This window comes from Dasypus novemcinctus, chromosome 28 (assembly GCF_030445035.2).
Source record: "Dasypus novemcinctus isolate mDasNov1 chromosome 28, mDasNov1.1.hap2, whole genome shotgun sequence".
Classification (NCBI taxonomy): domain Eukaryota; kingdom Metazoa; phylum Chordata; class Mammalia; order Cingulata; family Dasypodidae; genus Dasypus; species Dasypus novemcinctus.
This window is the reverse complement of record NC_080700.1, coordinates 36,807,738-36,829,836: the sequence shown is the minus strand read 5'-3', so window position 1 is coordinate 36,829,836 and position 22,099 is coordinate 36,807,738. Positions and strand designations below refer to the sequence as shown.

The following is a 22,099-nucleotide window of genomic DNA, read 5'->3' as shown; positions in this document are numbered from 1 at the left end:
TCTGTTTGTCTTCTTTAGGAGGCACTGGGAACCAAACCCAGGACCTCCCATGTGGAAGGTGGGCGCCCAACTGCTTGAGCCACATCTGCTCCCTGTATCATTTTTCTTTACAAAGCATTTTCACATATATTATCTCTTCTAATCTTAATAACAACCCTATTAGCTAAGGATTGTTCTAATATTTTAAAAAGTCAGTAGAGCAATTTTTAAGCATGTGGGCTCTGAAACCAACCTTCCTGGAGTCACATTCTGGCTCTGCCACTTTCTGCTGTAGAGCTTTAGCTGCTTAGCTTCTCTGAGCCTTAAGTACCTCAAGTATTTTTTATTTTTAAATTTTTATTCTAGTAACATATGTACAACCTAAAATTTCCTCTTTTCACCATATTCAAATATATAATTCATATACATTAAATGTACAATTTTGTTCACCTTATTATGCTACCATCACCACCATCCATTACCCAAACTTTTCCATCACCCCAATCCTCAACTATTAAACTGGGCCCGTAGTAATTGCCTCGTAGAGTGGTGAGCTGATAAAATGAGTTAAAAAGTGTAAAATACTTTGGATAGTGCCTGATATATAATAAGCACTCAGCAAGATTTATTACTACTCCTACTAAGCCATTAATAGCATTCTAACAGATAAGATCTGAAACCAACAGGAAGGGTAAATTATTTCTCCATGGTTACTCAACCAGCAAGAACTAGAGTCAGGATTTGATTCAAAGAGGATTTTTGTATTTTGTATTATTGGAGCGATGGCAGCTGGATTTGAAGAATATGAGACCCATTGAAGATATATTTTGAAGGCAGAATCAATAGAAGAACGTGTGTGGATGGTTTGGATATGGGGCAATTGTTGAAAATGATTGGGGGTAGTTTTGCCATTGACCAGGTCAATGGTGGTACCACTGACCAATGGACAAGACAGGAAAAGATATGGGTAGAACTGAAATATTCCGGAGAACCATCAGAGGGGACCTTAGGGTATGGACGTTGTGGCTTAGAAGAGAGATCTGGGCTGGATATTTGCATTTGTATCTTAGATTGTATCCCACGTAAACAGGAAAGAGCATACAGCTAGGAGTCAGATAAGCTGGACTTGATTATTTTGGGTATTTTGTTTGGAGGCAAGATCTGATTGGACGTGCATGTATACCCAATATGTCTAAAATCAGTGAGATTTATGTAACTGATAGGAACTTATTTCATTGCTTTAAAATTAATCTTACATGGAACAATATGCCAAGTTATAAGAGCATTCTACTCTGTTGGTCATAAATGAGGTGGGTTAAGAATTCAAATGTGTAGAGCACTCAGAGGCAAATTGCATTTGCTATGTTAGTGTCTTTGGTACTTTTAAATTTTACTGGTAATTATAACCAGTCATAGTAAGTATGATCTAAGTTTGAGTACTCTGGCATTTATTTTATTGTAGGGGACTGAGAGGAAAGCACGTAATCTTGGAATTCTTTTAAAGTCATGTTTTCTTATTTTTCTTCTGCCAACAAGTTTCTACTTGTTGGTGGCCAGCTCACGAACAAAAACTGACATTTCAAAATGTTTGTGTTCCAGGGCGTGGATATGGCTCAAGTAATTAAGCACCTGCTTCCCACATGGGAGGTCCGGGGTTTGGTTCCTAGTGCTTCCAAAAACAAAAACAAACAATAAGCAAACAAATGAAAAAGCTACTTCAGGGGAGCCCTATATGGGGCCCAATACAGGGTCCCAGGTTCATTCCCAGCCCTGGTACCTAGAAAAAAATAACTAAGTGAAAATTGTGTTCTAACTTAATTGAGAGAAGGGATTGCAGTGTCAGTGTAATGAGAAGTCAAGTCACAAACCATTTGATTTTACTTTTCTGCAAGCACCTGCTGTGCTGTCAGTACTCAGTAGTTATTGGGATGGTGACACCTTCATTTTCAATTTAACTTTCTAACATTAGCTTTTTTTTTAAGATTTTCTTTTATCTTCATTTCTCCCCCACCCCTTGTTGATTGCGCTCACTCTCTGCTTTCTGTCCGTTAGCTGTGTGCTCTCTCTGTCTGCTTGTTTTCTTTTTAGGACTCATTGGAAATGGAAGCTGGGACCTTCCATGTGGGAGGGAGGTGCACAATCACATGAGCCACCTCCACTCCCTGCTTGTTGTGTCTCTTTGTGTTTCCTCATTGTGTCTCCTTATGTCAGCTGGCAATGCCAGCCGTGTCCCATTTGTCTCACTCCAACATCTAACATATGGTGCCAAAACCATCACATCAGCTTGCTCGTCTTCTTTAAGAGGCAATGAGAACCAAACCTGGAACCTCCCATGTGGTAGGCAGGTGCCCAGTTGCTTGAGCCACTCTGCTTCCTTCTGGCATTAGCTTTTGCCAGACACCTAACATTGTACAATATTCTATACCCTCAAGACTATCTGGAAGAATGCAAAGATGTTATGTGAAGATATTTATATTATATATATGTATATATATTTACATATATAATCTGTATAGAGGCATAAGCAAGCTAATTATCAACTATTCTGTATTTTAGAATTGCCTATACCCATAGACTTAGCCCCAAATAAATTTCCTTAGCATGTTATTTAGTACTTAAAATTATTTAAAACAGAAAATGAATGATTCTTTAAGAAATGAATGAGGCAGTGCAGCTGATTCTAAAACTTGACACTTTGTACAGATCTGGTTTTCTAACATTTGGAATCCTGTCGCTTCATGCCTGCCAGTAATTCTAGTGACAAGAAAAAAGAAAAGCGTAATGTCTATGTTATTTACATGGCATATATAGATAACTTCATTATCATGCTGTCTCACACTGTAGTAACAAAAAATGGTTAAAGATTTTGGATTTTTATTTTTAAGATTACCAGCACCTTTTCAAGTCTTTGGTAATCTTCTATCAATCATCTTTCTCTGTTTTACTGTCTTCTTGACTAATCTCTCACAATATTTAGAGTGACTTCAAGTGATGTGAATTCTGTTTTCTATTAGCTTGTGTAGACTATAGTAAGATAGGAAATATGCTACTAAAATATAAGGATGATGTACAGGTAATACACAGACGTCATTCATTTCTAAGGTATTTATAATCATCTACTCATTTGATTTAACTGAACTAATGCACTACTAGATATGTGTAGATAATGGAGAATTTATTTCCCTTGAGTCTATTCACAGAAACAGTAATTGCCCTTAAATATGAACAGTTTAAGAACACAAGCTTCTTCATCAGTCGTGTGTAACCCCTATGTTTCCCACATTGTTTATCCAGTGCCTTCGTTATAATTCCTATTTGGTCTTCAGTAAGGTTTTGCAGATCAGTTCAAGTTTTGTTCAGGAGAGCTATCACTTCTTAGGATTATATGCTATTTTCTTATTCTCATCTTAGCATTTTTTAAAATTCTGGGTTTTTTTCTGTATGCATAAGTCACTAGCCTTAGATTTTATGTTATAATGCTTCCATGGATCCTTGAAGACTCTCTTTCTTTTTTTTTTTTTAAAGATTTATTTTACTTATTTCTCTCCCCTTCTACCCCCCACCCCGTTGTCTGTTCTCTCTGTCCATTTTGCTGCGTATTCTTGTTTTTGTCGCTTCTGCTGTTGTCAGTGGCACGGGAATCTGTGTTTCTTTTTGTTGCGTCATCTTGTGTCAGCTCTCCGTGTGTGCGGCGCCATTCCTGGGCAGGCTGCACTTTCTTTTGCGCTGGGCAGCTCTCCTTACGGGGCGCACTCCTTGTGTGGGGGACTCCCCTATGCGGGGACACCCCTGCGTGGCAGGGCACTCCTTGCGCGCATCAGCACTGCGCATGGGCCAGCTCCACACGGGTCAAGGAGGCCCGGGGTTTGAACCACGAACCTCCCATGTGGTAGGCGGACGCCCTAACCACTGGGCCAAGTCCGCTTCCCCGACTTTCTTTCTTATATGGTGTGCTATCCTCCTCCTCAAAAGGAAGTCAAAACGCTGATATCTTGGTGATGCACTCATTTCTGATCAGGCCCCAGTGAAGAAGACGTCACAAATCAAGCTTCCCCTTCTGGTAAACAACCAACCCACCATGTGTAGAGAGTTGAATGCCAATAAGAAATAGGCTCACTTGCTGGTATTTCAGGGAAAATTTAAGAATGTTTAATTCAAATTTTCTTCCAGTTCATTATTCCCATTGGAAATTGAGTACTAAAATTCTTATAGTTAGCTCCTATTTGTACAAATTTAACTCAATGCAAATATAGCTGGCCATTTTAATAAGATGTTTATGAACAAAAGGCTTAGCTAAGATCTTCCTGTGTGTCTTTGGTTACCATCATTTATGGATGGCATTTTATAAGTTTGTGTGGTGGAATAGGTGTAGCTCAGTGGTTGAGCACCTGCTTCGCACGTACGAGGTTCAGGTTCAGTTCCTGCTACCTTCTTAGAAAGAATCCTATAAGTTTGTATGAATTGAAAATAAGAGGAGGGAGGGAGGGAAAGAGGGAATAAGAGATATTATTCTTAGAAGTCATATTTTTCCCCAGATGAGGATAACCCCTATAGGATATTTTGGTAGATAAAAATCATGCCTGTAATACATAATTCCGCAGCTGCAGTGTTTGAATATGCACATTTATTTCAGACGGCTCAAGGAGATCTGGGTGACCAGATCGCCTTTTATTTGTAACAGGAAGAGAGTGCTCTGTGTAACAAAATCTCCAGAGGTCATTTTTAGCATTTGGGTACATTGTTCCCAGTTCTTTATACCTCCGCATAGGACAGTCTTGTTCGTTTGAGAAAAGGCTCAATATCCACACTGTTATTTCTACAAATCGGCATGATATTTGCAACCATTTTGAAACTCCTGCTGCATGTGGGACATCGGTCTATTGCTTTCCTCCTCAGAATGACCTGAAGGTGCTGTTTACATCGCTCGCCGACAGCAAATACATCGTTCTGCAGAAACTGGCCAATGTGTTTGAACAGCCTATAGCGGAACAAATACAGGTATTGCTCTATGCCTTTTCCTGGAAATTGAGAGAGCAAACGCATGCAGTGGACCTGGTTTGCTTTGACCTTTCAAATAGTCTCTGAAAGATAACTAGCTTCCCATAGCATCTCTGTAGTATGTTTTGTTGAATAGCTGGGTGGGTACCCAGATTCTGTCACTCACTTCTGCGTGCCACTAGGCAAGGGGAGGCTAGGCAGAGCTGTCAGCTCCAGCTGCTGACCTGAAGAGTTTCCCACCCAACACTCACGTTGGACATGAACTTCAATGATGCGTGACTGAAAGTCAAAACCGCCCTGGTACCGGGGAGGCATTGCAGGTACTGCCTGCAGCAGGGCGAGTATCAGGATGACTTTGTAGAGGGAGATTTGGAAGTTTGGATCTACAGAGCTTAGGAAGAATTGTATCCAAGTGCAGAGGATTGTAAGATGAAGGCGTAAATGTTAGCAAATTCAGGGCACGTAAGGAAAAAAGCAAGCAGTCCTGTTTAACCGAGTTTAGCGCGAATGGAGGTCACCAAGGGGAAATAGGCTGGGATGAGTATATTTGAGGCAGTTTGTCGGACCTGTTGAATTTATTACAGATCTCTAGCCTTTATAGATTGCATCACTCATTAGTTAAACAATATGTGCATGTCACAAACATTGTTGATTTATAAATTATACGCAGGTATGGTGTTATCCCATAGAATGCGCGAAAACATGAAAACGAATCACGAATGTGGTTGAGTATGAATGAAAGCCGTAGCGTTTCCTTCTTCACAGCCTTGTACACATTTTGGGGGGTTTATGCCCAGACTCACCTTGGAGACCCCTGGCAGTAGAAAGCCCCCTGGGATGCTCAAGCCAGAGAACGAGGGACAGTGTCTCACCCCCTCCAGTTGATTGACAAGGCAGTACAGTCTGTCAGCAAGGTGCATGTACACCCAGGGCTGCACGCCACTGCGCCATGCAAAGTAATGAGAACACCAGCTCGTGGAAGGCAGTGAAGGGGGAAGGAAAGAAGTAATGGAAGGATGCTACGCAGAATAGCCCGTTTCCCAAGTTAAATCATTATGAAAAGTGTGTTACTTTAGAGAGTTTCTTAGCCTGGTTTCAATAGACCGTGCAGGATCTCCTAGTAGAGGGGTCCAGTGATTGAGATGGTTTGCCAAATTTCATGTGAATGTCCATTTTTCTTGACCTTCTTTTAAGTGATATCTTGCACATGAAAGGATCCTGCCTCCCTCCCTCTTTACTTCCACTTAGAACCTACCTGATTCCAAAAAAGATTTGAGCATCTCTAGTGACGTGAAGTGCAGGACATGGGTAATCACAAAGCACAACCTTTTTTACTGGTTATCGCTGAGGGTAACTAAAATCATCGCCCCAGGTAAAGAAATAAAAAACTGTATTTATTTGAGTCCATGGAAAGCAACTAATAAATGTGCTCATTTCACTCCCACCCCCAGCAGTCCTTCGTAGCCTTTGCCTGTGGCTGCTGGTGGGACTTCGTTCTGTGTGAATCCTCAGATCACACGAATTCCCCATCTCTTCTACCTCGGTGCTTTCGCTTGGGTTGGTCTCCTTCACCCACCCATCCTAGTTCCCTCCCTCCCACCTCTTTTTTATGCTGCACTAAAGTTATTTATCCATCAGCCTTTGCCTCAAGAATTCATTGCCTCCAGTACTTTTTTTTTTAATTAAAATTTCCTTGAAAGAAATACATGCTTGGAGTTTAAAATGTTAAGTAGTACCAAAAGATTTAAAACAGAATATAGTGTTGGCTTGCTCTATCCCTTCCCAATCCTCCCTGCTGCCTCCCCTTTTGAATTTTTTAGCTGTTTTCCAACAGCATTGGCCATTTCCATTTATCTAAACAACATGTATATTCTTCTATCTTTTGTTTCATCCGCTGAAATCCTCTCTTGATTTTCTGTTATGGTAAATGGAGATTTCATTCCCTTCCATGGCCATTTCTTCTGTTTGCCTCTCCCATCGTCCCAATATAGTTAGAGATTATTTCTTGGTTAAGTCTGTATTTGATATTTATGTTATTATGCTTGTGTAATGCTGAGCCTTTCAGGGTACTACGGTTTTTGCCCTTTCTTACTTTGTATTTTTCCTAAAGTTATACATTACTCTGTGTGTTTGCTTAATTTCCTTTGTACCTGTTTCTCATTCTTCTCGCAATATCCAAACGGGCTCCCGTACAATTTTCCATGGAGTCAGATCTCATTGGCTGCTCTCCAGCTTCAATCCTTGCGTCCACACGTCCTCCTCCTGCCACCACTGGCTCCTGCTCACGGTTAGCTCCCTGGCCCTTCCTTTTGCCATCATCCCAGGCATTCCGTGCCCTTTTCTTCTGAGTAGGAATCATTTCCTAACTCTTATGTCTTCTTCTTTCTTAGTTGATCCCCTTGCTATAGTGACGTACACTGTCAATCCAGTAGCTTCCTTGGGTTAAAAAGAAGTGATGAATGTACAACTGTGTGATTAGACCAAGTACCGTTGGTTTTACACTTGTGATCAATTGTGTGCTTTATTGATATGTATCAATAAAATTGATTTGCTGAAAAAAAATGTAACAGCACCAAAAAAGACAATGGTAGCAGAAGGAGTGGTGATGAAACGCCTCAGTAGATCCAGCTCTTGAATCATGTAGTTCCCTCCAGAGTGGACTTGGTGCTCCTTCAGGCTGGTCCACCATAATGTTCTTGAGATCTTCTTAGCCATCATCTCTTATCCCCTCTGCTGGATCTTCTGTTTTCTGAGTCCCAATCCTTTCTTTCTCTTTATTGGAAGGCTCCCTTATCTAGTTAGAGCATATTCTTCTTAAGAAAGAATGTAATGTTTTGAGATCTTGCATGCCTAAAGATGTTTTGAGACCTTGCAGTGCTATGGCTTGATCGAAACTTTGGCTCTGAATGGAATTCATGGTTAGAAATCAGTTTCTTTCATAGTTTCAAGGCTTTTGCACCATTGTTGCCTAGCTTCCAGTGTTGACCTGAGGAATTAGAAATCGTTCTAACTCTAACAGGCTGGAGGGCCCGTTTTCATTCACTGAGTTGGGAACCCACTGGGACCTTTGGCGGCTCATAACTTTCCTTTCTGGGAAATGTTCACATGATTTATTTAATACTTTTCATCCTGTCATTTTCCCTGTCTTCCTTTCTGGAACTTCTTTTAGTCAGATGTTGGATATTCCATTCCAGTTCTCTATTTTTCTTACCAAGTGACATTTCCCTCCCTTCTTTGCCTTTTTGCTCCACTCTGGGAGATTTCTTCATTGCAATTGCTAACCTGTCTCCTGAACTTTTCATATCTGCTATCATGTGCTCAGTTTCCTAGAGCTCTTTTTGGTCATCTGAATGATCCTTTTTTATACTATCTTGTTCTTTTTATTTATGTGGCTGTGATATCTTTCATAATCACTCCAGCATATTAATATCTTTGTTAGAATTTCTTTTTTTTCTGTATGATCTTTCTCTCCAGGTTGCTTTTATGTGTTTCCTTATTTTGGTTTCTTGATTTAATCTTAGATGCTTTATCAGATATTTGAAAATCCTTTGGTGTCTGCTCACATTTAGGACTGGAGGCTCTAGATCTAAATGGGAACTTGCAGCAAAAGTAGAGTTTGGCTGTTTTGAGCCTCACTAAAGGATGGTCCATCTGGGCTATCTGTTGGAGAATCCCTGTATTACAATTTTAGTTTTTTTCTGTTGGTTTTGCCAGACTTTCCCCCTCTCCTTCCTGGTGAGCAGAGACCCCATTGCAACTCTCTAGATAGGGGGAGAAGATTTAGGGACTAAGGATGAGTATTCAGTAAGCATTCCGTCTCTTCAACCCCCAGCCTTCAGTCACATCCCTGAACAAACAAAAATCTTTTCTGGTGTTGTAGTGGGGTTTCAAGAGAAAAGAAATTTGACTCTTGTTTCATCTGCTTCTACAGTCTATGTTCCTTTCCTCCTCTAAGAATGGCTAAGGTGGCAGCACTTCCAAAAGACCACTTGAACCGCTCCACCATCCATGGCCATCTCCCTACGCCAAACTCCTCTAGCAGGACTCCAGTGCACCAGCAAGTTCTTGTAGCATCATTGCAGTCAGCCTTGTTTTGGTTTCCTCCCTTCACTCTGGCCTCCTAAGCAGACTGTAAACTCCCTGAGGCCGGGATGAGATCTTGTTCTGCTCCCACAAAACTCACAGGGAAGAACAAAGCTTGGCTCCAGCAGCCCCTTTGCCACCTGTTGATCGATTTCCCCCTTTACAACAAGTCAGCATGCCCTGGCCGTGCTGCAACGTATTTCCTGTTGCCTTGTTGCATCGCTCAAGGCACTTGTATCAGGAAACCAGAGCGTGAACCCTTAGAAAACCTCAGGCACATGCCTTTCTCTAACTATAGTCTAAACCCTGCTTCCTTTTCAGGTGCTGTAGTGCACACATTTCATATATTTTAAGGCAGCCAATTTTCTCCCAATGCCCCCGCCCTAATTTTGTCCTTCCTTTCAGAGAGCAGGGCTGTGGTATAGTAAAAAGCTTTCTTCTCTTTTCCGTATAATAGATGACCATGGTTTTTATGGTTTATTGACATGACTTCTTTCATTTGTCTCAAAAAATGTTTTAGATGGATGGGCAAGGAGCCAATAAACTGACCCAACAGTCACGTTTTGCAAGGGAAATTGTTCCTGGGAGTTTTAATGGCGTGTCGTACATTTTTCATAGGCCATCCAGCAGGCTGAAGATGGGCTAAAAGAGCTTGACGCAGGCATCGTCGAATTAAAAAAGCGAGGGGACAAGCTGCAGGTTGAACAGCCTTCCCTGCAGGATCTCTCCAAACTCCAGGTACAGTTCAAACCAATTTCAGCCTCCATGATACATCCTAACTTGAAAGCAGAAAGACATTGTTTTCTCTGTTTTCTTGCTTTTCTCTATGGAAATCCCATCCTTTAGGTCCTAACCTCTCTTTCAAGTCACTCTTAAAAATTTTTCTGAAACTTTTACCAGACTGAGTACCATAAAAGGAACCAGTTTACTTGTAGCAGACTATTTACTGCTCTAGAAAATACAATAATTAGGGATCCTACCCAGAGAAGTGAAAAGAGAAGCTTATTTTGTATTGACCCCCTAAAAAATGTTTTAAAGGAAAAATACTCAAGCTGATACTTTTTATAAAGAGCTGTTTGTGGTTTTGTTTGAATGGAACAGAAACAGTATTTCAATTCAGGAACAACAACAAAAAATTAAACTAAAAGGCAGTGAAATCTGAACAGACTTCCTGGCATCATTCAGGAACAGAATAACACTTTGGATTAATTTGCTTTCCTAGATGTAACATGTAGGCAAGAATCCAAAGTTGGGATAGGAGGAAGAGGCTGGGATATGAGACCAGTCAAATTTAACATCTGATTGGCAATATGGGTTTGTTATATTAAGAAAAAACTTTTTATGGTAATATACACACACAGACACACAAACTAGATTTTCTTTGCGCACCTTATTGAAGAGCTGTTGAGAGGATGAATTCGAGTACCAAGCATCATCACAAGTTCTTCTTTTTGAGACAATGAAATGGTTCTTATAAAAAAAAGACCATTTTCAGTTTAACTTTCTCATTCTTTTATCTAGCATTTCATCCTGTCATAAGCCCACAGCCCCCACCTTGCTCTTTTAGGACAGCTTTCCGATGGCTCTTAAGGCATCAGGTGTCACTGTCAAACGTCATGACTGTTAATAGGCATTAAAGTTGAACTTTTCCAGATTGCACTATTTTGGCCTGCTAGAAGCTTAATATGATACATTAATCAGGCCCATATGCCTCCAGTAAATTCTGTGTTCGGTGTATCACCATCTCCTAAAATGTCTTTCCAGTTTAAACAGTTATTTACTCCACCACATTTGGCAAACACATTGCCTTTTTCAGCCTTAGAGCCTCTTTCTGCTCACATTGAACTCCTCTCTATCTTCAGCTTTCTCTTTGAGGCAAGGTTCAAAATCTGATCATTATGTAACGGATGAAACATTAGAAATTCGATGTCTCTAAAATTATATAAACTTGGAGAGCGTGATAAAAATTAGAGTTCTCTATTTGAGCAACATCTCCCTCAGTCCCATGAACTATTTTTCGGTATCTCTGGCCCCACAACTCACCATTAAACTGTTGGCCTCCTGAGTAAGATGTTGTCAAATCTATCTCATGGGCCATTTCCAGGCAACACTTTGGCATCTGCTCTGGAATGTTAAACTACAACGTTCATCTTTCTGAAAGGAGCTTTAAAGTTGAAACTCAACATGGGAGCCTGGCAGATGTCTTCTGCGAGGGCAGGTCATGGTGGTCACAGCCTTGGGTTGGCTGATCATGGCGGTCACAGCCTTGGGTTGGCTGATCATGGAGGTCACAGCCTTGGGTGGGCTGATCATGGAGGTCACAGCCTTGGGTAGGCTGATCATGGAGGTCACAGCCTTGGGTGGGCTGATCATGGAGGTCACAGCCTTGGGTGGGCTGATCATGGAGGTCACAGCCTTGGGTGGGCTGATCATGGAGGTCACAGCCTTGGGTGGGCTGATCATGGAGGTCACAGCCTTGGGTGGGCTGATCATGGAGGTCACAGCCTTGGGTAGGCTGATCATGGAGGTCACAGCCTTGGGTTGGCTGATCATGGCGGTCACAGCCTTGGGTTGGCTGATCATGGAGGTCACAGCCTTGGGTTGGCTGATCATGGAGGTCACAGCCTTGGGTTGGCTGATCATGGAGGTCACAGCCTTGGGTGGGCTGTGGTGTGTATTTACGGAGGCACCTGCACGGGATTTGAGAACGAGCATTGAGTGGGATGGAGAGTGAGTATTGCTGTCGTTGTTTCCTAGGACATGTATGACGAACTGATGATGACCATTGGTTCCCGGCGGAGCTGCCTGAACCAGAATCTGGTTCTCAAGGGTCAATATGAGAGAGCCCGCCAGGACTTGGTGGACCTGCTGGACACTGGGCAAGAGAAAATGGCTGAAGACCAGAGAATCATCGTGTCTTCCAAGGAGGAGATCCAGCAACTGCTTGAGAAGCACAAGGTATTGGGAAAAAAGGGGGGAATGGGGTGTGTTCGGGAAAGCTGCTATCACTCACCGATACTTTACTGAAACCTAATATTTTCCCAATAGCTTTAATCTTTCCTAAATTCCCACTTGTACATTTTATTCTTTAAAAGTCAAACCCACTGGCATTCAGTAACAGAGAAATTGGAGGGAGCATGTTTCTAAAATTTTGTCAGTTAATAAAGTAAACCAGTTTTACCAGCAATTTTTTTCTTAAAGATTTTATTTTATTTATTTATTTCTCCCCCCACCCCTTGTTGTTTGCACTTGCTGTGTCTGTTCATCTTCCATTTCTTTAGGAGGCACCAGGAACTGAACCCAGGACCTCTGATGTGAGAGGAAGGTGACTAATCACTTGAGCCACCTCCGTTCCCTGCTTTGTTGTGTCTCTCATTGTTTTTGTTTGTTTTGTGTGTGTCTCTTGTTGCATCAGCTCATTGTGTCAGCTCGCTGTGCCTGCCTGTTGCACCAGCTGACTGTCTTCTTTAGGAGGCACTGAGAACTGGACCACAGACCTTCCCGGTGATAGATGGGAGCTCAATCGCTTGAGCCATATCTCCTTCCCATTACCAGCAATTTTGATTCAGTTCCTCACTGTTAGCCAGGCTTGGTCCTTCAAGAATTTCAGTGAAGGGGAAACTGAGGACCTCTCGCCAAAGGAACCCACCTTCATTCTTTCTCCCCACCCCCCAAATGGCTCCCTCATCTCTTTACTTGTTGTTTTTTGCTCATTGTCTGTTTTCTTTTTTTTTACTTTAGAAGTACTAGAAACTGAACTCAGGACCTCCCATGTGGGAGGTGGGTGCCCAAGTGCCTGAGCCATAGCCACTACCTGCTAGTTTTTTGTTTTTGTTTGTCCTCTGCTCATTGTTTTTCCTCAATGTCTGCTCGTTAGTTTGGTTTGACGTCTGCTCGTTGTTTGTCTTCTCTAGGAGGCACCAGGAACTGAACCTGGAACCTCCCCGTGGCTCAACTGCTCGAGTCCCATCTGTTCCCCCACCTTCATTCTTAAGTCTGCTTTTTCCTGTGGGTCCTGTGTGCCCCTTTGTTCTCTGGTTCTTGGTGCTCTCTCCACCCTTGGTTCACATGTCCTGCCTAAGGAGCTGGTTCTGCTCTATGAAAGCAGAGCTGCGCTCTCAACTCTGGGTTGGGTTTGAATCTTGTCATGTATCACTCGGCTCCTGTGGCCCTTAGCACGTGACCCTCTAGCTGCTGTCGGGCTCTGAGCCTCTTCCTGAGGACACAGATGTCTCCAATCCATAATCCCACCTGGGAGGGCTTGTGAAACTCTGTCGGAGTGTGTCTTAACCAAGCTCGGGCTGGACCCTCTTCCTTAGTAGAGAAAAGCCTGTTCAACACACAAACATAACCCTTGCATTGTTAGCAAGGGTGATGGAACAAGCAGATTTTTCTGCCCAGAAATCAGCCTCCCAGACTATGGAAATTTTCTGTAGGGAAGCTTAACAATTCCCATCAGGCTCTAGATGGTTAACAAAAATCTGCCATCTATAGATCTCGGGTGGCTTGTAGAGGTGGATTTTTTTTAGAATTGTACTCCTTGCCTTTTATTTCCAGACGTTTGTATCCAAACCTTTATGATTTATGAAAGCCTTATCGCTTGACTTTGAAAATACTGCTTTCAAGTCTGCAGCTGGTTTTTCTCAAATCTCCGGACATCGCAATAAAAGATCATTTTGAGTTATTCCAGAGGGGAAGCTAGGATCGATGAGTGTACATAACAGGGGCATGAAGCCCAGTGGAGGGAGAACCCAACGGGAAGCAGGCTGCCGGTGCGTGGGCGGCTGTCCCGGCGGCGAGGCCAGCCGGGGCCGCCGGGGTCAGCAGGTGTGAAAGTCTTCTCAGCTGGCGGGGAACGCGGGCATAAATGGCCTCCAGCGTCCTTTCCACATTGAAGATCCCACAGTACCAAGTAAGAAGGCTACTAGCTTCTTCCAGCCAGACCATTTGCTGAGGGAAGAGCTCTGCAGCCCCCTGCCCAGGTTCAAAGCCAGGCTCCAAGCTGGGTGACCTTGGGCCAGTTCCATACCCCGCGTGGCTCAACGTCCACATCTGAGACATGGGAAGGGACCCGCCTCAGATTGCTGCACTGAGGAGTAAAGGAGTTAGTGGGAGTGCTTCAAGAGGGCCCGGCGAGCTGTAAGCACTCGCTGAGTGCTCACTCCTGTGATAGAGAGCTGGTCCTTCAGTTCTGCCAGTGGCTCTGGGAGTAGCAAGTGGGAGAGGCCCCATCCCCATCCTCTGGAGCCATTGAAGAGGAAACTGCGGTTTCAAAACATTTGTAGGGCTGGGCAGAGCTGCAGTTCAGGTGCAGCAAGAGGGAACTTTAAGAATGTGTAATACCCATCAGTATTGTGTCAAGCTGTCTTTGGCAATGAGTAATACACACAATGAATACCCCAGGAGTTCAAAAGTGGGGCTCAAGTCCAGCCCTGGAGGTCACTGGACTTGTTGAAAGAGGACATCCCTGGAAAAAGAGAAACCAAAGATGGGAGAAATGGGGGATGGCAGGTGATATCTTCAAGCGACAAAGGAGGCCAGTTTGGGGGGTGGAGACAATGGGTAAGGGAGGCCACGGAGTATGTGGCTGGGGTTTCCAGAGGCCAGAAGAGCTAGCTTGTCCAACAGCTGGTAGTCTACGCAGAGCTTTGTCCGGGGGACAGTGTGGCATTGCACATCAGGGCCTAGGATGCCCCTAAGTCTGAGACAAGGGGTCAGTTAGGACATGAGAGCCCATCTCCACCGGACAAAGGTGGAGGCGAGCAGGAGCTGAACGGCGTCTTTGCTGTGTTAACTCAGTTCCGCCAGCTTCCACGTGGGAAGCAATGTTTCTCACGGATCAATGAGTTGCTGACCTCTCTCTTCCTGAAACCATGCAGGAATACTTTCAGGGCCTGGAATCTCATATGATCTTGACCGAAACGCTCTTCAGAAAAATCATCAGCTTCGCCGTCCAAAAGGAAACTCAGTTCCACACAGAGCTGATGGCTCAGGCCTCCGCGGTCCTGAAACGGGCGCACAAGAGGGGCGTGGAGCTGGAGTACATTCTAGAAGTGAGTCTGCTGACGCATGAGCCCCGTGTGGTGTTGTTGTTGTCAGAGACATTGCAAGCTTGCAAAACAACGATGCACGTGTGTGGAATTCCCGCACAACACCCCCCCACCAACACACCATCCTGTTGTTGAACATTTGTTAACAGATTATGAGATAATCTCATCAGACTCTTACCACTACGGTCTTTAGCATACACTTGGTATATTTTTTCCATACCCCCCTGTTATTAGCACTGTACATCTTGGGCATTAATGCAAGAATGTTACAGTATTGCTGTTAACCGTATACCCTATTAGTTGGACCTTTCCCATGCTTCTCCATATTCTTACCACCCCACAATAGTGACGGACATTTGTTCTAGTTCTTAGAAGGACATTTTTATATCTGTGCTATTAACCACAATTCTCATCCCCCTCTAGGTTCATGGTGCTAGTCTGTCCCTAGATGATTCTCTAACTTTCTTTCCATTGACATTTACATCCCTGCACCACCCTTTTTAGCCACAATCTCATTTATAAACCAGGCATTAGCCCTGTTTTTTTAAATGTCGAAAGTGTGGTTCAGAGAGGTTGAGTCATCTGCTCTGGGCACCCAGCTCAGCAGGTGCCGGTGCCAATACCTGTTCACTTTTCACGATTGCCTGCCGGGTGCCTGCCCCAAAGCCATCTTTTGCTTCCCAAACTCAAAGAGCACCGGCGTAACGTTCAAGGGCATCTGTCACCCACAGAGCACGTTGACCCCTAAGGAAGACGTTTTTAGCTCACAGGCCCCCGTTTCCTTTCTAGACCTGGTCTCGTCTGGACGAGGACCAGCTGGAGCTCTGCAGGCAGCTGGAGGCGGTGGAAAGCAGCACCCCGAGCGTGGGCTTGGTGGAGGAGAGCGCAGAGCGGCTCCTGGACAGAATCGCCCTCTACCAGGTGGGCTCGCCGTGGCATCGTGGTGCCACGTTTCCTTTCCAAACTCTCCAGGAGTTTTAACAGAATTTAAACCAACATCTGCGTACAAAACTCTTAAGCGCTTTGACTCTTCTCTTGAGTTCTCCGCGTTGTTGGAATTCACGAAGCAAAGTAGGTTTGGACTGTTTGTTTTGTGCTATAGTATGAAGAATCTTCTTTTTTGTCTTTTTTTTAACATGAGAGCGCTCTTGAGACTTCAGTCTCTACAGAAAGCGTTTTCTATCGTTTATGTTGGTGTCACACTAATGTTGAAATAATTTGACAGTTTTTTTTAAAATGAGAGAGAGAGAGCATCTATATTTGTAAATAAATGGAACATCTCAAAGCTTTTGATGTTATTTGGATGTAAATAGTTTTAATTTTCAATAATGGTAGTGGGACACCCAAGAAATTGCGGACACCCAAGAAATTATAATGCATAGAGAGAAGATTGCACTATCCAAACTTTTAACCCAATATTTTCAATCATTTTAGCGTTTAAAGTCCAGCCTAGATGAATACCAGCCCAAATTATATCAGGTACTAGATGATGGGAAACGACTTCTGATATCGATTAGCTGCTCAGATCTGGAGAGCCAGCTAAATCAACTTGGAGAGCACTGGTTAAATAATACCAATAAAGTGTCGAAGGAACTTCACAGATTGGAAACGATACTCAAACACTGGACCAGGTAATGCAATGACTATTTCGCAAATTTTTAGACTAGCACTGCAGAGTATTTGTAAGGCTAGTGGGCATAGGACTCAAAAGAGAAATGGTCCTTCAAGGAGCTACCACGTAGTTTGGAAAATAAAAATAAGCACAGAATCCCCAACTGGATTCTTGTATAATTGTATCAACTTCTAATGAAAAGGAGGCAGGGAACACCTTAGTAGCAGCTGGTGATGGACAGGTCTCATCCCCAAAGCAAGGAGTACCTACAGCTGCAAGTAAATAGCTCCTTCTCTCTGTCCCATTATATCTACGTCCCCTCTAAACCTGAAACAGTCAAGAGTGGGACATTATTACAAATCTCACAAGATTGAGGAATGAACAAACATAAGGGGGCAGTGTAACCACAGACCAAAGCAGAGTTATAGTTACTGTAGTTTTTGTCTTGACTTAACGGAATAACTTGTAACATTGGCGTAAAGATCGTGGTTGGCCGGGCCTCAGAGCAGGAAGGGAAGGATGGGTAGGTAGAACACAGGGTGTTTTTAGGGCATTGGAATTGTTCTGTGTGACACTGCAATAACAGGTACATGACAGTACGCAATTGGCAAAGCCTGTGAAACTGAGCAGCGCAAAGCGTAAAGCATAGTGGAAACTGTAGACTTTAGTTAGTAGCAGTGCTTCAAAATTGGTTCAGCAACTGTATCTAATGTGCCACACTCATGTAAGAAGTTAATAATAGGGGAAACTATGTGCATGTGTGGGTGGAGGGTTTATACAGGAACTCTCTACGCTTACTGTGTAATTTTTCTGTAAATCTAAAACTTCTCTAAAAAAAAAATTATAAACCTTAGAAACAGAGAAAGAAAAGAAAGTGTGTATTGAGATGGGGGTATTTCCCAAGGGCAACAGGAAGTAGTCAAGATGGAGGGTTGATTTTTATGTAACCAAATACTCTGTTTCTGTGCCACCTTTATTTGAAAGGGCTTTTATAACCATCATCTATTGTTTTTCTAAATAGCCTCAATGTGAAGGAATAAGTGAAAGATAGTCTTAGTTTCAGCACAGACATGAGCAAGCCAAAACCCAGAGAAATTGACTTGATTAAGGTGTAAATATTAAGAGAAGGTCATTTCAGAGCATCCATCTTCTCTCCTGTTTTAACACTGTTGCCCTTGGGGAATGACATGTGTTGGATGTTAACTTAAAAGTCTCCCTAATATACTTACAGGTTTCAAAGTGAATCTGCAGATCTGACTCACTGGTTACAGTCTGCAAAAGAGAGGCTAGGATTTTGGACCCAGCAATCCGTGACAGTCCCACAAGAACTAGAAATGGTCCGTGACCACCTGAATGCCTTCCTGGTAAGCCTGAGAATCGAAAGCATTTGATTCTATCTTGTTTTCAGGCCTTTAAATTAAGGCCTGATGTGTACAGAAGTACAAGGGAAATCAGTTGTCAATGGATCTGTTTAATAAAGTGAGCTAGAGACAACTTGTCAATGTTAACTTACTATGTGCATTCAATAATTATTTAAAATAATAGCACTCAACAGTCAATGTTTTCTCTTCAAAGCAATTTTGGAATAGTGGCTTCATAGTTGGTTTCCACTTCCGGCCAAGGAAGTGCTGCTTCTGTTTTCCTCTACAATGCTCAACATAACTCCCCTGGAAGATGTAGAGAAAAATCGTTTGATACATTCCATTGGTCTCTTTCCTTAAACGAAAGATCTGTTTATTTGATCCTAATTTGAACATTACTACTTCTTTTAGGAGTTTTCGAAAGAAGTTGATGCCAAATCTTCCTTAAAATCATCAGTTCTGAGCACTGGAAATCAGCTCCTTCGATTAAAGAAGGTGGACACAGCTGCCCTGCGCTCTGAGCTGTCTCACCTTGACGGCCAATGGACCGAGCTGCTGACAAATATTCCAGTTGTGCAGGAAAAACTCCACCAGGTAGAGAAATCATCGTGGATGTAATGGCTGGATGTTGCTATATTCACGAGAAAAGTACATTAGCCTGCTTTGGCTCGCCAGTTTAAATCCTCTTTGCCTTGGACAGCTTCTTGCCTTTTCATTCTCCCATTGCGTTAGCTATGAAATATAGACATTTCTCCAAGGCACAGTGCAGATGGCATTTCCCCTCGTTGGTGAGCTTCTTTAATGTGTGGGGAGGTGTTGGATCTTTGCCTGACCTTGTTTAAACTTTTGTTTTCCTCATGGGCAAATTGTGGGTCATTATACCTCCCTCAAAGTAAGCAGTTATGAAGATTTAATAACAAAATAAAAGATCTATCGTTTTACCTCTTAGGTAGAAATATGCCTTCTTCCCCTCAATTCCAAGAGTGTTTTACCTTTCTCTTTCTTTGACATTCATCTTTGTATACCAGGCACAGATATTGTGTTCAGTGTATCAGCTGTATCCTTTTTCTTCAGAGGATGTGTATTCTTAGAGCACAGAAGCCATCTCCTGTCCATCTCTGTGTCTTTGTGTTCCATGTAGAAGTTGATCTGTAAATATGTTAAGGGATTGCTTTTTGGTTCCCCCAAATCCTTATTTACCATAATTATCTGCATTTATTTGTAATATATTAAGTAAGATTTAGAATTCTAAGTATCCTTTAGTTCAAACTGAGGAAATTGGCTCTGGTCTTTGGAATAAATATTAGTGTGCCAAAAGTCTAGAGGCTGATAGCTCATAGTGGTATTTTTTTCTTCTTTTAACATTCCTGAGTCATAATACACAGAGATTTTATAAGATAATTAATAAAATACAGAATACATCTGTTGAATGTTTTATAGTTCAGTTTTTTAAGCTCATAAAAATAGCTATAAAATAAGAATAATATTTTCCTCTTGCCAATGTTTTGATTAATTGGTTAATGTTTATACAATGTTTATAGTATTAGATGTCAAGTGACCATAAGATAACTATTATTGTTTGCCTGATGTTTAATTTCTAGCTTCTAATCGAGTTAAGATCCAAAACATCCTTAACAAGTGTCATCTCTGTGGGTACATTTATAAGAACCAGTGTAGGGGTTTGAAGGCAGCAGAAGTGGTGCTCAAATCTTTACATTGTAACTTGTACCTCTCACTTGGACAGCTCCAAATGGATAAGTTGCCTTCCCGCCATGCCATTGTTGAGCTCATGAGTTGGATTTCGCTAATGGAAAATGTTATTCAAATGGACGAAGAGGAAATAAAAAATGCCATAGGTTACAAAGCAATTCATGAATACCTCCAGAAATATAAGGTAATTAAAAATTTTTTTTTTTTTTGGTTTTTAACTTTTGATCTGTTTGGACCATTTTTTTTGAAAAGAACTAAAAAACTCCACTTATGGAAATCAGGTCATCCATAGGGACCAAACGGATGTCCAGGCACAAGAAAACTGCATCCTTAGTTATAGGCATAGAGACATTGTCCAATATTAGGAATAATTTTGAATAAAATTTTGTACCATTTTTTAAAAATCATGAAAATAAGAAAAATAAATACTATATAAATATTTTGTAGTAAAGATGTGCAATTTATCCAATTCTCCATCCTCTCCTTTTTAAGATGTGGAGTCAATCATGGATAGCAATGCCTAAGACGGCTTAAGGCTCTCCAACACGCGGTAAAATAGTGAGACATTTGCATGCATGACCCGGTTTTCTGACGTTCTCCCGTTTCAGGGTTTTAAGATAGACATTAACTGTAAACAGCTGACCGTGGATTTTGTGAACCAGTCCGTGCTACAAATCAGCAGTCAGGATGTGGAGAGCAAACGGAGCGACAAGACTGATTTCGCAGAGCAGCTTGGAGCCATGAATAGAAGCTGGCAAATTCTGCAGGGACTGGTGACCGAGAAGGTAAGCCAGGTGGCCTGCAGTTGGCCCGTCGTTACACAAAAACTCCTAGAGTAGGCACTCTCTATATGGAAAACTGCTTTCATTAAAGGTGCCACCAGTCACCCTGGGCGCCGGATGCTTCTGGAAATGTCCTCCCCAAAGTCACATCATTCTAAGTTCTCTCTAGTCCTGTTAATTATCTTCTCGTAGGCATCCTCTATTCTCTGCATGGTAAGCTTTTAAAGAAGTGCCTCTTGGTTTATTTTGCCTTTGCTACACAGATTGACTTAAGGTCTTCATTTGCTTACTGATAGCAGTCACTGACCCAAAATTCATCAATTGCAGTGTTGCTTTTGTCCTTTATACGGTGGACTTCATTTCACAAATGCAGAGTTTGGAGAAAAGAGGACCTGAAGGCCGTAGCCTGGAATGATGTGATTTTAAAATAAAATTGCAACTTCCTTTCATTGTGTTTGTTCAGATCCAGCTGTTGGAAGGCTTATTGGAATCTTGGTCAGAATATGAAAATAACGTACAATGTCTGAAAACGTGGTTTGAAACTCAGGAGAAGAGGTTGAAGCAGCAACACCGAGTTGGAGACCAGGCCTCAGTGCAGACTGCAATGAAAGACTGTCAGGTAACAGGCGGGAATGTACCGGAAGAATCTGGAATATGCCGGAAGCATCGGCAGGCTCTGAGAATAGAGTTAAAAATTGAGAAAAGTTACATTTGATCACCACTTTCTCCTATTCTGCGAGTTTGTAGGGTTTTTGTAACTATTAGGTTTTTTCATCAGTTTTAAAAATTTCGAAATTGGGGAAATCAAACACACTTCTAAGCAGAAAGAGACAGTATACCAGTATACCTGTATACTGAATCACCAGATACAGTTATCATCAAGATTTTGACCTATTTGCCTGAATTCTTTTTTTTTCTTCAAGATTTTATCACGTCATTTTATTCCTACGTAGGACGATAAATATCTCTAAGCAATGGACATTTTCTTCTCTAGTCACCTTATCATCGCCACTAAAAATTTAACAATTCCTTAGTATTATTTACTGCTCAATCCGTAATCAGAGTTCCTCAATTGTCTTAAGATGTCTTTTTCCATTGTTTTATTCAAATAAGGATGCAAACAATGACCATGTTACATTTGTTGATTGGGTCTCTTAGATTGCTTTAATTTTTTTTTTTTAAAATACTGTTACCTCGTTGTAGCACCTGTAGACCATCCTAACTTCAGAATTGGTCTACGTACTTTTTTAAGATGCTGTTTAACTCGCTCTTCTTTTTTCTGCATTTCTCATAAACGGAGGTGAGGGCTGGAGGCGTCACTGGATTCGAGTTACTCTGGTGGCACGTCCTTCACAGGCGACAGTCTCCTGCCTTTTGCGTCACTGCAGGAAGCACGTAGAGTCTGTTTGTTTCCCTGTTGATAGAGGCCAGGCTCAGTCTGAGCTGTCCTATTTTAAGTATTTCCCAGTAAGTTAAGAACATATAATCTTTCCACAGACATTCTCCTTCCTACAAGAGAAGTGT

At 42.2% G+C, this 22,099-nt stretch overlaps 1 protein-coding gene across 1 annotated transcript in view; it reads left to right on the top strand.

Moving 5' to 3' along the window:
• Positions 1–22,099, top strand: part of SYNE1 (spectrin repeat containing nuclear envelope protein 1) — a 497,459-nt gene that overhangs the window by 366,920 nt on the left and 108,440 nt on the right. The window contains exons 105-115 of the mRNA XM_058289685.2: positions 4,876–4,977; positions 9,679–9,798; positions 11,818–12,018; positions 14,940–15,113; positions 15,900–16,031; positions 16,545–16,741; positions 17,954–18,086; positions 18,495–18,677; positions 19,828–19,977; positions 20,402–20,578; positions 21,039–21,194. Of these exons, the coding sequence (XP_058145668.1) occupies positions 4,876–4,977; positions 9,679–9,798; positions 11,818–12,018; positions 14,940–15,113; positions 15,900–16,031; positions 16,545–16,741; positions 17,954–18,086; positions 18,495–18,677; positions 19,828–19,977; positions 20,402–20,578; positions 21,039–21,194 (1,725 nt within the window). The remainder of the gene's footprint in view (positions 1–4,875; positions 4,978–9,678; positions 9,799–11,817; positions 12,019–14,939; positions 15,114–15,899; positions 16,032–16,544; positions 16,742–17,953; positions 18,087–18,494; positions 18,678–19,827; positions 19,978–20,401; positions 20,579–21,038; positions 21,195–22,099) is intronic.